The sequence below is a fragment of the Antedon mediterranea genome, chromosome 6 (assembly GCF_964355755.1).
Source record: "Antedon mediterranea chromosome 6, ecAntMedi1.1, whole genome shotgun sequence".
In the NCBI taxonomy this organism is placed as follows: Eukaryota; Metazoa; Echinodermata; class Crinoidea; order Comatulida; family Antedonidae; genus Antedon; species Antedon mediterranea.
This window is the reverse complement of record NC_092675.1, coordinates 8,206,078-8,221,266: the sequence shown is the minus strand read 5'-3', so window position 1 is coordinate 8,221,266 and position 15,189 is coordinate 8,206,078. Positions and strand designations below refer to the sequence as shown.

At 33.1% G+C, this 15,189-nt stretch overlaps 2 protein-coding genes across 6 annotated transcripts in view; one reads left to right on the top strand and one right to left on the bottom strand.

Annotated features, from left to right (window-relative positions):
- LOC140050981 (uncharacterized) overlaps nucleotides 1–15,189 on the bottom strand; it is a 92,584-nt gene that overhangs the window by 66,713 nt on the left and 10,682 nt on the right. The window lies entirely within an intron of this gene.
- On the top strand, nucleotides 6,277–13,542 carry LOC140050985 (uncharacterized). Of its 2 annotated transcripts, none has more exons than XM_072096034.1 (4): nucleotides 6,277–6,647; nucleotides 11,157–11,316; nucleotides 11,649–11,771; nucleotides 12,448–13,542. In XM_072096034.1, the coding sequence occupies exons 1-4, from the start codon at nucleotides 6,576–6,578 to the stop codon at nucleotides 12,516–12,518; spliced, it is 426 nt and encodes a 141-aa protein (XP_071952135.1). In that variant the 5' UTR covers nucleotides 6,277–6,575; the 3' UTR covers nucleotides 12,519–13,542. The 2 variants fall into 2 exon arrangements, with proteins under 2 accessions (XP_071952135.1, XP_071952138.1); XM_072096037.1 differs by having other exon boundaries at nucleotides 6,480–6,515.

The window sequence follows — 15,189 nt, the reverse complement described above, 5'->3', positions numbered from 1 at the left end:
AGATATGAAATTTTGTTAGGAGTAGATCCAACTTCCTACATTAAATGTTAAAAACATGTTAACCTTACCCATTAATTAATTATAAATAATTAATAAATCAATAGAAAACTAGAGAGGGCACTTTTCGATAAGAAAATGATTATGTTTTTTATGTACGTTATTATTCCGCTCGAGTTTATTCAACATACTGTATTGTATACTACAGTAATATACTATTTTATTGGAAAGTAAATATTTTTGTGTGAATCTTCTTGGAGTTCTTTGAAAGAGTATCCGCTTATACTTCTTTTCTTCAGATTCAACATCTGATTTAGGTCTTAAATGTGCACACACACTTCCTGAACCAACATAGTACATTGAAAGTCAAATGAATTGTTTTAACTTTTTTTATTGAAAACAATCTGACTCAAAACATATTATCAGTGACAATAATAGAAAGGTTAGATAGGTTTGTTGTAATAATTTTTAATTAAAATTAATTAAACAAAAAACAACAGAAAAGTGCACTTTTTTTGTTTTAAAAAATGTAAAAAAATGAATAAATATTTACTTACATTATAAATGTAAACATTTCGATAAGAAAATGATTATGTTTTTTATGTACGGTATTATTCCGCCCGAGTTTATTCAACATACTGTATTATTATACTATTTTATTGGGAATACATTAATTTACACATTCATAGAAATATATGGTTCATACTTTTTTAACATAAATATTTAGCCATTTACTTTGATCGATACATTTATAATTTATACCGATAATAGTACACCTATTATTGTATAGCATTACCATGTTTTCACCCATATTAATAATTCTGCATTTTCAATTCAATAATCAATTTCATTTATTTATTTCAACACACATTTAAATCGGTGATTGACAGCAAAATAAATAAACAACAGGCGCGTATCTTAATACATGTATACTATTTGTAAATATTATAAACAAAAAACATATATATAGAAAATGAAATGAAGTACATTTAGACCATTTTGAGCATATTTTCACTTATTATTAGGCCTATGTCAAAAACCGAAATTGAAAATGATAAAAAAAAAAGCTGAATGAAAAAATATTTAGGCCTACACATGTTGCGGGGATATATTAAAAAATGATTTCGTAATTGGTACTTCTCTTTAAAATGTACTAATTTCACTATTTATTTTGTTTGGATTTTGAAATTATTAAATACGAATTATACTACTTTTATCCATATGTACTGTACGATATTTGTACTAAATCATTTCTCCAAATAAACATTGTGTTTAAAAACTTAAATTGCTCTCTGTTTGCGCTGTATGCAACATTACATATACGCATTGGCTCCGGTTGGGGGAGGAGGGGGAATTACCAACCTGACGTTTATTACAATATCGGAGCAACAGATACTGTAATGCGTAAGTTCAACAAAAGATGCGCGTAGGCCTACACAGTGTTTGTGCGAAATGTGTGTTTCATTAAAAATGCGAGACCCGTGACGTGTTAAAACTCTGTGAGCTGATATTATAGTTTGACAATAGGGAATGGTGTGTGGGGTGCTACAGTCCGCAGTAAATTGGAGGGATACGTGGGACTGTGGGCAGTAGCGAATTAAAAGTTCACACCATATTAATTCTAAAAAATAATTGATGAGATGCTCTTTAGTTTTCGTTTTAGCTATTAATGTATTTCATTCAGCAGAACATTTTATTTAAATTACATTCGTATACCCCTTCAGTTAAGATACATAAAAAGTGTGTGCGGGTGGCCGTTTCGAAAACGCGGATGTTAAGTTTTGATGGATGTAACTGAACATATTTGGAGGTGCGAAAAAGTCTCCACGACATTGGCCCATCATGTTTTTTACTTCATTTCCAAATAAACATATAGTGTTTTAAGGATGAATGATAAAATAATTTGATTTTTTTTTATTTGATTTGAGTATTTAAAAACTTTAATTACTCTCTGTTTTTGCATACGCTGTTTTTGATACTTTATTCACATGCCGATGTAAATGTCCTTCAATCCTGTCGGTTGTTTACGAAAACCGAATGCCAATGCTTATATCGTAAACAACCGACAGGATTGAAGGACATTCGCATCGGCATGTGAATAAAGTATCAAAAACAGCGTATGCAAAAACAGAGAGTAATTAAAGTTTTTAAATACTCAAATCAAATAAAAAAAAAACTCCTACCAGCGTGCAAAAATGCATTACTGTAGGTATTCTTGGGAATGGGATATGTAACTAATTCCACGTGTAAATCGAGTCGACTTGACACGGATGCCCGGATGTACTCTCCTAAATGTTTTTAAAAAAAGCCAGAGACGATATATATATATAAATCACTTGCACTGATGAAGGGCTAGTGTTGGCCGAAAGCTCTGCTAACTTTTCTGACTGTTTTACTTATCGTTTTGATTTAGCTTTCTCTTTTTTTTGTATCTCCATTGAGATCCAGCCACAGCATTGTCATTTTTTCAGTAATTTGCCTTTGGATATAAATCAATACATACTTTAATGTCCAATCATACTCAATTCATTCTATTGAATGTTTTAAGTAGAATTGGGCAATTGTAATAATTCATAATTATATTATTAGACCTATGTACAGAAAAATGAAAGAAATGTATCGGTTCAAATATATACAGCCCAAACAACACATTTGAAATGTAACACAAACACACACACCCCAGACCCACTGTAGGTACAGAACATTCATTCTTAGCCGCCCGGTGATATAATTTAATTAACTAATTATTTTAAAACGATCATGTAATGAGGAAATCTGTGAGAATAAGAAAAATTTAGGAACCCTCGCTTGATATGCTGGTGCTTTCATAGTGTTTTTCAAATTCGACTGGGCATAATCAACAAACAAAAGCCCTAATGAGGTTTCGTAAAATAATACAGTGATATTTTATTTTACAAATACAATCAATTTTAGGATTTTCTTATACATAATAGTTTGGTTTTTTATCAGTATTGGATAGTGTAATAAATGGTCATTAATATTATACATAGAAATTATTTATTTAATTATAAATAGAAAATTAGGCCATATCAAATACCAGTGAACATCCGTTTAGCCCGTTTGAAATTCAATCAAACCTATTTGGTTAATAATAATTTAATGAGTTCAGAATGTATACCTTTTTATCCGCATACGATATTTGACTATGTATTTATGTAAATTATTTGATATGTTTTCCAATAAACAATGTACTGATTTTTGTTTTAACACTTTGCAATGATGAATGATAAAAGGGTCTATTTTTTGTAATTGATTTGGGTATTTGTAACTTTCCATAGCTCTCTGTTTTTTACTTTATTCACATGCCGATATGAATGTCCTGGAGTCCAATCGGTCATTTACGAAAACAGAATACACTGTAATAAGCATGATTTGCATAGAATTCTCATAAAATCCTGTGTTTATATCTCAAAGGTCACTAAACAGTCCCAGAAGACAGATCATTCAAGGTTATGATATGAATGGTGAACTAGCAAATAGCTCAACATTTTGATTACAAAATGCTTAATTTAAACACAAAGGAGAATGTACATAGGTATACAACTCCCTGGGTAGACATTCTGTGAACACCACTACTCGTAGATTTGAATGTATAGATAGATAAACAATATATAATGTGATGATCAATGAAGAATGATAATCTCATGTAAAATCGAAACCTTGCATTGAATTGACAATGATTTTTAATACAACAAATTCAATCAAGGTGCTTGATATAAATATTCTTTTACATTTCACATTAACATTATACCGACGATAATGATGGTGTATAATTATATGTGACTTGGTGGAGACTCTTACCCCAACCCGGTTTATAAATTACAATTCCGTCTGCTGTATTGCTTATTGTTATTGGATATACTCTTGTTTTTAAACCGTAAATATTAAAAAAACGACGAACTCTTTCATGGTAAAGAAATAACCATCATTCATACAAAAAGATAGATCTCGCAGATTTTTCTTTGTTTAAAGGTTCATGTACAAAAATAAGGAAAAACTGGCATTTAGGGGTAATGTTGTATCAAAATAATCTGATTTAAAGTGTACATTTGAACCATCTCAAGGATGTATGGTATGTGGATGTTGGTTGAGAATGAGAGGATGAGCTGAGGTGGGGTTGGTGGTTGGATGGGGATTCAGAGATAATGAATCAAAATGAATTCTTCTGTGAAGGATTTAACCTGTGATTTCAATCATTGCAATCATGCATGGTCTCCATGAAGCAAATAACTCCCACCCTGGGGCAGGTATTTGTGTCTGCTACCTTCTAATAAATATAAGAAGTCTGACAGTTTAGCATACCAGATGATTTTAATGCATTTTTATTTTATACTTTACTTTTAACTTTATTAAATTGTACAATCATTTTCATAAATCATAATAAATAAATAAGTCTATATGCAGACTTTTGTACTAGGTTCTCCCAACCAAAGGGCCAATAAATTTACCTGTCATGGACACTTGTTGTGTGCTATACCAATTAAGGGATTGTGACTTAAAGTAAGATGTCATCTTTTTTGTGGCACGCCTAATTGGCGACAGAAGCTGTGTTAGCCTCTTTTGTTGCTCCATGGCGCAAAATCTAGCTATTTTTTGTATTGTTATGTTTGTATAATTGTTTTTGCCGAAATTAATAAAATAAAATATAATAATCTAAATTTCTTCTTAAAGATGATGAGTTATTTCAGTTTGATCAAAAACTAACTCATATATATCAAAGTTATGCGATGAGGTCATAATTGCTACACCCATTTTACAATCTTAGTTTGTGTACATTTTATCATCGAGTTGAACAACAACTAAAATACAACTGTATCACACATTCATCAAACAATACTGTATAAGTAATAATAATCCCTTCTACATTGTAGTTGTGGGCCCTGTACTCTGCTAAAGTTACTTTAAATACACGTAATACATTTGACATATGCCTACAATCATGTACTGTACGTGTACTTGAACAAAGCATGTATTTGTGTTTATTCTGCATGTTGTCAACCCCGATATCTACTCGCAGTTTCCGACTCGCAACTCGCACTTTCCGACTCGCAACTCGCACTTTCCGACTAGCAACTCGCAGTTTCTGACCCGCAACTCGCACTTTCTGACTCACAATTCGCACTTTCCGACCCGCAACTCGCACTTTCTGACTCGCAATTCGCACTTTCCGACTCGCAACTCACACTTTCCGACCCGCAACTCCTAATAGGAGTTATCGCGGGAAAAACGAATACTGTAAGCCTATACTACAATGAATCATAATTTATCTGGACTCAAGAAAATAATTGAGAAGAATTGGGACAAGGTGGTGGTGATGGAACTGCAGTAATTTAATTTAATTCTATTTTGTATCTATACATACTGCTCTTATTCCGTTCTCTCATTCGGCTAGGATTTTTGTCAAACAGTTCGTTTAATCTTTAATCATCAGGGTCTATGTGTACTTGATGTAATACTTTTTTGTATGGAATCTCTGCCTCGACCAAATGATGCTTTTTGTTTTTGTTTTTATTTTTATTACTATATTTTTGTTTATTAAATATACATATGTTGATGTTTGATTTTGGTAGAAATAAATGTTGAATTGAATGTTTGCGATATACTATGATATGACCTGATGCATATCTGATGCATATACAGTATATACACTTTTAGTACTGAGTGCCTATATTATTTGTACGTGTCATCTAGTTGATGAGCCTAGTACAGTATAATAATATATAGAATACAAATCCAACATTCTTCAAAATTCTATGATGTGGGTAACATGGGTACCTTACTGTCAAACTACTTTACATTGCATTCGTTTATCATGAACGGATTGTGATTGACTTTCCAGTCCGCGAATGTCCTTGCCTGTTGGAATTTGATTTACAAGCGTGATTGATTTTGACGGTAGCTTACCATTGAAAAGACCAAAAAACATTCTAGCACACGCTGTCGTCCCTTTATCACGCTCAGAACTTGCTGCTCAAAAACTTTTTGTCATCGAAACTGTAGGCCTACTGAAATATTATTTAAAAGTTCCTGATTGACCTTTTCTGTTTCATCAATTGTTCGACTTCTTCAAATACAGTGAGTAATAATAGAACATTTGTATTATATTAATTTGAACAACATTTTACAATTATTAAAACAGTACTGTATTACTGTAACTATGAATGTAAATAGTAAAATTTACTGTAAAAGAACTCTCCGCAATAGAGCCAAAAGAAGGGCTAATGAGATTGTAGGGCAAATTGGTAGGCCTAGGCCTAATGTGAATTTTGATACGGATAATGTAATTAGGCCTATTAATCCACGTTATTATAATGATGAACACGTTGACGACGGAAGTGTCAATATTACTCCGTCTCTACCTCCTTCTGATAATAGCCAAACTGACAATGTCACTACTAGTACTACTAGTCATGATGACCAGAGTGTTAGTAGTCTTAATAAAGCAAGTAGTAGTAGTGTTACTTCCAGTTGTAGCCTAACTAAAAATAGTCCCAAACGTTGTAGTAATATCAGCAGAATTGAAATTAGTAGCAGCAGTAGTAGCAGCAGTAGTATAAATGATATTGATCGTAGTAATAGTAGTACTAGTTCTACTATTATTAATACTACCACTACTACCAGTGGTGGGGGTAGTAGTAATTTTAGCCTATCTCATCCTCCTTATTTTTCAAGTAGTCCGGGCAATACTTCCTCTAGTTCTCTGTCCGATGATGAGGAAGACAACATTAATCCTTCAACTACGATAAGAAATGAACTCTGTAGATGGGCTATTGAGAGCCAAACACCATCATGTCATGTTACTTCACTTCTTAGTATTCTTAAAACTTGTGTACCAAATCTTCCAAAAGATGCACGAACATTAAAACATACACTTACTTCATACCGACTAGAGGACATTGCAGGAGGGACATACCATCATTTCGGAATTGCCAAAAATGTAATTTCTATTTTTTCTGTCGATGACAAGTTTTGTGGTATCACTAGTTTACGTCTACAAATCTTCGTTGATGGTTTACCACTTTTTAAAAGTAGTAATGTCCAATTTTGGCCAATACTTGGCCGACTGGAATTGTATGAAAGTACTGGCCCTTTCATAATTGGGTTGTATGTTGGAACTTCTAAGCCAACAGATGCAAATGCATACCTAGATGAATTCGTTAGGGAAATGTTGACAATTGAAACTGAAGGGATTACTGTACATGACACAACATTTAATGTTACGATTTTAAACGTAATTTGTGACACCCCTGCCAGGTCATTTGTAAAGTGTACAAAAGCTCACAATGGTTACTATGGCTGTGATAAATGTGTCCAAAGTGGTGAGTATAAAAATCACAGAATGACATTTCCTGAAATGAATGCGGAAATTAGAACTGATGACATGTTCGATAAAAAGGTAACTGAGGATCATCACCATAAAGAAAGCTGCCTTCAAAAAATCAAAATAGGTATGGTTTCACAGTTCCCGTTAGATTATATTATGCACTTGGTTTGTTTAGGTATAATGAAACGACTTTTACATACTTGGATGAAAGGTCCCTTGCAAACTAGATTAGGAAGGCGCATAGTTGATAATATATCTGATTCAATTGTCTCATTTATTCCATATATGCCACGCGAATTAGCTCGAAAGGGCCGTTCGCTGTCAGAGGTGGATAGATGGAAAGCTACAGAGTTTCGAACTTTTCTTCTGTATTCTTCATTGATATCATTAAAGGATAATTTGTCTCAGGATATGTACTATCATTTTTTATTGTTCCATGTAGGAATAAGAATATTATGTAGTCCTTCAATGTGCATGAAGTACTGTAGCTATGCAGAACAAATTATTCGCTCTTTCGTACAACATTGCAAAGTGTTGTATGGGTCAGATATGCTGATATATAATGTTCACGCTTTAATCCACTTAGCAAATGATGTAAGAAAATTTGGGCCATTGGATAATTTTTCATCATTCCCATATGAAAACTATCTTAAAAAAATTAAGAGAATGATAAAGAAACCACAGTTTCCTATTCAGCAAGTAATTCGCAGATTATCAGAGGAAGCAGAAATTAATAGGCCATTTCCAACGCAAAAACAGGTAAACCCATTTAAAAAGCAACATTTTTCAGGTCCTCTTCCACTTAATTTCCCCAGATGTTTACAATTCACAGAAATACACACTCAAGATGAGTACACGCTATCAATCAAACAAGGTGATAATACCATTCTTGTTGGTGACGACTATTTTCAGGTCAAAAATATCCTTGTTGTTGATTCAGTTCCAACATTACTATGTGTAAAATTTAGAGAGCCGTCATCTTTTTTTCAATATCCTTTAGATTCACGGAAATAAAACATAGCATATGTTAAACGTTTAAAGCGCCACTTTTACCAGTTTTCAATTTCAGATATAAGAGCCAAGATCATATTACTACCGTACAAGGCTGGCTTTGTAACTGTTCCATTAATCCACACAGAACATAGCAATTTAGGATTATGATCATGATTTTCATTATGAATTTGAGTCTCGGTTGGTAGGTCTACATTATTTTAAGGTGGACCTCTAAATAAATATGTTCGCATCTTGATGTATTTTTTAATGCAAACAGGATGTTAATATTTCTTTGAACTAAACTAAAAATGCATAATAAAGGCATTCTACTCCAAATTTGTAAATTCATTGTAAGTGTTCATTTTTTACTTAGTTTTCATTTTATATTTCATTTTATTACTCGATATAATTGTTGTTCACCTCTTGTGAGATAATTCTATTGTATGAATTTGTTCTACGTATTCAATTAGCAATATATTACTAATTTTCACAGAACATGGTGTTAAATTTGTATACATAATACAGAGAGGTTATTTAAACATTATGGAGAGTTCTTTTCATGGTATAGGCTATTATTTATCTTCATAGTTATTGTGTCTAAAAAAAAACAACTAAATTAGTCAAACATTATTGCTAATACTGTATGTGTGACAGAACTTATGAATTGCTCTTTGTGGATTTGATGAATGCAGATGTATGCAGTAGTTGTTTTTAACAATTCAGAAGAAGTGGAAGCCGTCCCACTTTCTTGGGTTAGTGCAAGAAAAGATAAATGCTGGTGGCCTAATTACCGGTCCATCCAGAAAGTAAAACGTGCAATAGAAATACAGGAGAAACCAACAGAACTGTGGCAGGAGTTTGAAATACGGGTCCTAGAAGAGACAGGTATATTTTAATGTTCTTATTAGGCCCATACTTAAAATATTGGTAAAGTGTTTAAATCGGATCGTACTGGTCACCATAAGTAGACGAAAATAATCATCATATTAGTAATTAGTATAGTAATTGGTAGTATATGTCTTCTTTTGTATAGCTACATATGAGAGGGCAAGGCAAAAACTGAAGAAAGCTACAGAAACGTCAGACTTAGAAACCACAGACAGTGAGGTTGAAATGCCCAGAAAGAGAAGGTATAAGACTAAGTACTTCATATTACGAACTATTGTACCCTTTCAGCAGCATTTTTCATTATTTGAAGGTTTTGATTGTTCATGTTATGTTAGATCTTATAATCAGCACGTCGTAACATCAGTACGAGCTTTTCCTTTAGTTAAATCAATTCATGTTTAGTTTGTGGATGAACTTCTGTTAATACTGTATGTAATGTTTTCTATGGATATTAAGGCCGAAATAAAGTTAAATGATTTACAGTAATGAATGAATAAGCACGTCAGCATGCAAGGTCCATAACAATTTGAGATCCCATACTTAATGTTTATGATACAGTATTTCTAATTATTTAATTCATTTATATATTTGTTTAGTTTACCTGCCAGATTTTTTGAAAGCGATAAAGCTACAAGAACAAGCACGCCAGCCAAATAAAACTTGGGCCTACCTCCCGGCTTACCTGCTCTTCCTAATTTTGAGCCTGAAAATGACAGCATTTCTACCACCCCACCACTCGATGAAAGCATGGATTCGTACGGTATGTTATGTTTCTAGTACAGGGGAGGAGGGAATAGACAAATAGGCATATAGATACTGATAGATACAATAATAGGATCAAGGTTATATTGCACGTTATAATGTTACGTTTCATTTCTTTTTATAGCAAGTACGTCTTCACTTGAAACAAAAAGTAATGGTAAGAAATATTCAATTTTTCATCTATAATATTTCCATTTTATCTCAATATGACACACTTAGCTGTGGCTTGGTGGTTATGATGCTTGTCTACCAATCTAAGGGTCCTGGGTTCAAGCCCTGTCATATGTCAGGGTTTTTTTCTCATGACAATTTACAACTCCACTCCCAAAGACTTAATAATAAGTTCTTGTTTATGTAGAGCATCTTGTGTATATGTTTGTGCAATTTGCCTAAAATCAGAATAAATTTAAAAAAAATTAAATATAACGGAGGGAGACTTTTAGAATACTGTATAACTACAGCAAGCAAGTCATTATAGTGTTCATAGATGTAACTGTTGGGTTTTTGTTTTTGTCTGCTTCAATGTAACATTACTAATTATTACAACATTTGTTTAAACATAAATAATTTAAGTATTAAGAACGTTATTTCATATCAATAGATCATGAGATGTTTACGCTACTTGAAGAAATAAAGGGCCAGGTGCGGCAAAATTCCTTGTTGTTACAAGCAATTTTAAAAAGAGGTACCATGTCGGAGGAAGCCAGTGACACTAATGATGTTTTTGATTTGCCGGCGGCTTCAATGGATGACATCCAGAATATTGAAGAAAGCCTTAAAGAAAAGGCAAATCAAAAGGCCCTAGTAGGTTTAATATTTTACTTAAAATAATAATAACAACGTTCTCAATTAATTAATCATTCTGCTTTACATAGGATGTATTCAAATATTTCAATTAATGTTAAACCAAATTGATTAATGTATTGTTTGAAGGTTTGCATGGCGAAATCAAATTTGCGTTTTGTGCTTTGATCATCCTCATGAGTGAGAATGGGCCTCCTGAGGAAGATTAAAGCACATTGATCGAAACGTCGAGAAACTCAACAGTTCTTTTCAGAACTAATTTACGTGGTGTGCCGCAAACTTTAATCAACAATATTAACTAATGTTTTTCATCTACGTTATGTTGAAAATGTCTTGTTTTAACAATTTCTTTATTTTTATATTTTAGATTTTGCGATTATGCAGTCTTGGTGGCCACAATGAAACAGATGTCCTCAATAGGATAATGGGTCATCTGCTTTCAAACACACTTGCCTCAGAATTTAATTGGATGGGAAGAGGGGATAAGAAGGGATTCAGAGGACTAAAGCTTTCAAAAATTGTAAAAGGTAAATACTCTAATAAACAGCACCCGCCATTCCAAGATATACACTGGTCCCAACATTGCTTCGGTGATTTGACGAGAACTGGTGTTTCAAAGTGTGTATATGAATTACCGTCTGACTGATTTTGGACGGAGATGCACACATAAAATTGGATGTCTCTTCCTCGTTTTCAAAATAATATTTTAAAAATCTTATTTAGTATTATTAAAATAATTATTTCAAATGCATAATTGCTTGTTTTATCTTGCTAATAGGGAAGCAAGAGGCTTTTGATTATATATTTTTCACATGAGATAAAGTATTCTGTTGATGCACAATGTTTGTACACTTTGCAGTTTCAGCTAGAAGATCATGGACCGGAATGACGGAGGCCACATGTGAAAATAAAATAAAATCTTGGCTGAAATACAGCAAGGACAGAGCTGGGGGAAGAAAACTTAGGGAACAAAAGAAGAAAGGTCAGTTCAATAGTTAAATTTAGTATTTAAAGATGTTTGTACTTTACTTGTAAATCAGGTATCAAGTCATTTTAAACCACCATCATGACGGCAACAACAATAATCCATGCTGGTGGTTATTTATTACGACTACTAATTTTCAAACTAGAATTTAATTCGTCTCTTTAACGAATTATAAGTGATGTCATTTTATAATTTTACTGACATTTATTTTAAAACAAATCATGCACTTACGTTAAAATACCATCGCAAAATGTTGATACTGTATAATTATGGCATCTTTTGACCTGATGCATTTACGCTTATAGTGCTGAGTTATAATTATCTACAGCATATGTACATCTATATACAATGTAGCATAGGTGAAATTACGGGACCCACATTATGTTCTATTTTTTTTGGTATGATGGCGTTATCAAAGTAAACATGAAGATGATGAATTGAGCAAAAAGATAAAAGATTTGGAATAAAATTAATTGGGCACGTAAAAGGGCGGCGGTGCGCGCTTTTTGAAATTTGTACAACTTTTACTAAAAACTAACATTGTGTTAAATAAATTGCAATGCGATAAGCTTTCTACTATAGCTTATGGTTTGTAATCACTATGTGTGTATTTAGTAAACGCATATAATTTACAGTTAATTGACAATAACTTGCTTTTCTTTTCTCTTTGTAGCAGCTGCAGCAGCAGCAAACACCGACGAAGCCGAAGATACCATAGATGATGATGATGAACTTTTTTTTTGAATTGTTGGTTATCCGTATACTGGATGCTTTTACGGCATCATATTGCCAGTAGATTTTGTAAAATAGGATTTGTTTTTTCTTTGGTACTATTATTCATATTTAAAAGAGCGCATCTCGCTTATCGATACCCCATTTCTCCCAGCTTTAAATATTTTCTTATTCAATAAATCATTCCTCGCATGAGTAGTAAACTTTTTAATTTTGATGACCTCATTATGTCTCAACATTTGAACAACATGGGTTAATTAATTTAATCTATATAGTAAATTGTAATCTATAGCCCCTCAGGATGAAAAGTGGCCCTCATGATTAAATGTGTGCTCAAATTAACTTCCGAATTGATGAAATGTTAAAAACTTGATTAAAATGTAATCAAACGTTGCAATTAATTATACATTTTTACATTCTTAAGAGACGAGTTCAAATCTATATAGTTTATTTGATTTTTAATTGTCTAGTTTTTAAATGTTTTACTTAAATTGTTTATCATTAAATAATTATACCTTTAATAAAAACAATTTCCAATCCAATATTTGCAGAGTACCGGCATTATTTAATTGTTAAGTTTCATTCATATTCATTCGATGGTACAATCTATTTACTACGGTGAATCGATGTAAATTAACACAGCTACTCCAACACGTTGTGCTCACGCATAACCGACGAATACAAAATACGATGACCGACGTAATCTATGACTTTAAGCCGACGTTGACCCAACACATTGGGCGAACTAATGCCCAACGAAGAACAATTACGTTAAACCAACGTCATCAAAAGTTGTTAGACCAATGTAATATAAATGACGTTAAGCCGACATCAACCCAACACGTTGAGCCAACCTAGACACGACAAATAAAAAAATACGTTGAACCAACGTCATCAAAAGTTATTAGACCAACGTAATGTATATGACGTTAAGCCGACGTCAACCAAACACATGTCGGGCCAACATCGTTAAAAGATGTTAAGCCAACCATAAATGACGACGTTTGTCCGACGTTGCCCGAACACGTTGTTGCAATGTCTGTCCAACGCGTTGGGCCCACTAAGGGCCGATGTAAAAAATAACGTTGGGCCTACGTTGGTAAACGTAACGTCGGGCCTACGTCGGTAAAAGTTGTTAAGCCAACCATAAATAACGACGTTTGTCCGACGTCGCCCCAACACGTTGTTCCGATGTCTGTCCAACGCGTTGGGCCCACTAAGGGCCGACGGAAAATATTACGTCGGGCCTATGTCGCGGTATAAGATGTCGAGCCAACCATAAACGACGACGTTTGGCCGACGTCGCCCCAACACGTTGTTCCAATGTCTGTTCAACGCGTTGGGCCCACTAAGGGCCGATGGAAAAAATTACGTCGGGCCTACGTTGGTAACAGTAACGTCGGGCCTACGTCGGTAAAAGATGTCAAGCCAACCATAAACGACGACGTTTGGCCGACGTCGCCCCAACACGTTGTTCCGATGTCTGTACAACGCGTTGGGCCCACTAAGGGCCGATGGAAAAAATTACGTCGGGCCTACGTCGCCTAAAGTTGTTGGCCCAACGTAACTGTTGACCTTACGCCAACGTCGGTACAACGTGTGATTGCTAGCTGGGGAGCTAGACATGTTGGACCGTTTTGACAGTGATGATAACATAACATAAATGACAATGACTGTAACCATGATTATGATAACAAATAATGATAATGATCGTAGTCATGGTGGTTCAATGGTGATGACAATAAAGACTATAGTCATGGCGAAAATGACGTGACAATATAAATTGTAGTCTGTCATGAATGTCATAAAAATGACACCATGACAATCGTAAAGTGATTATGTTTATGTTACTTTTAGTGAAGCATTTTACAATAATATACCACCAATTTAATGAGATGTTATTAACCATATTTATGTATATTTTTACATTTTATTTGCAGTTTATAAACATTTTCGTATTACATTTTTTTTTATGATTAGACCAATAAAGATTAATATGAATCATAAAGACCAATGATATTAGACACGAGGTAAGAACAGCAACAATTGGTTGGTATCGTAGTAACTCGAATGAATTGTTTTGTACACAAGATTTAATGAAGTAAAAGGACTTCTTTAGCTTTGTGGTATTGTAGTGGAGATTTCGTGAATTCCATTGTTTACTTTGCATTAGATATGAATCAGTTGACTATATCATAACATGTTTTTGTTGAATATGCCATTTTAATGTAACTTTAAATATTAAACTTTAACCAAAAATTGGATCGAAAAAAAAAATTATTTACCTGAAAAGCAAAAAATACTCAAATTGTCTCAGACAATTAGTTAATTTGGCTTCTTATAAGTGAAACCATTATTTTTTTTCATTTTTCTACAGCTTAATTAAAAATATACAATGGCCTATTCAATGTCTGATTTTATTAATCTTCATTTTTCCGTCATGTTTTTGGGAGATAATACATCTTTAAAATCTGATCGATGAAATACATTACACATTAGAAATGCTATAATTAATTAGACGTTCACAACTTTAAATAATTGTTAGATTTCCTATTATCTAATTTAAAGTTATTTGATTATGGAGTAACAAAAATAACGAAGTAATCACAATTTTAATTTTAAAAGTACGTTTATTAAAATGTAGAAAACAAATGTCCTACTAGACATACTTTTAGATTTTTAT

Bases quoted from the DNA above. Each gene is read 5' to 3' on its own strand.
- LOC140050985 (XM_072096034.1), top strand. From the start codon at position 6,576: ATGATATTGATCGTAGTAATAGTAGTACTAGTTCTACTATTATTAATA. The intron at 6,648-11,156 runs GTAGTAGTAATT...TTTATATTTTAG, and splicing joins CACTACTACCAGTGGTGGGG to ATTTTGCGATTATGCAGTCT. The intron at 11,317-11,648 runs GTAAATACTCTA...TACACTTTGCAG, and splicing joins GCTTTCAAAAATTGTAAAAG to TTTCAGCTAGAAGATCATGG.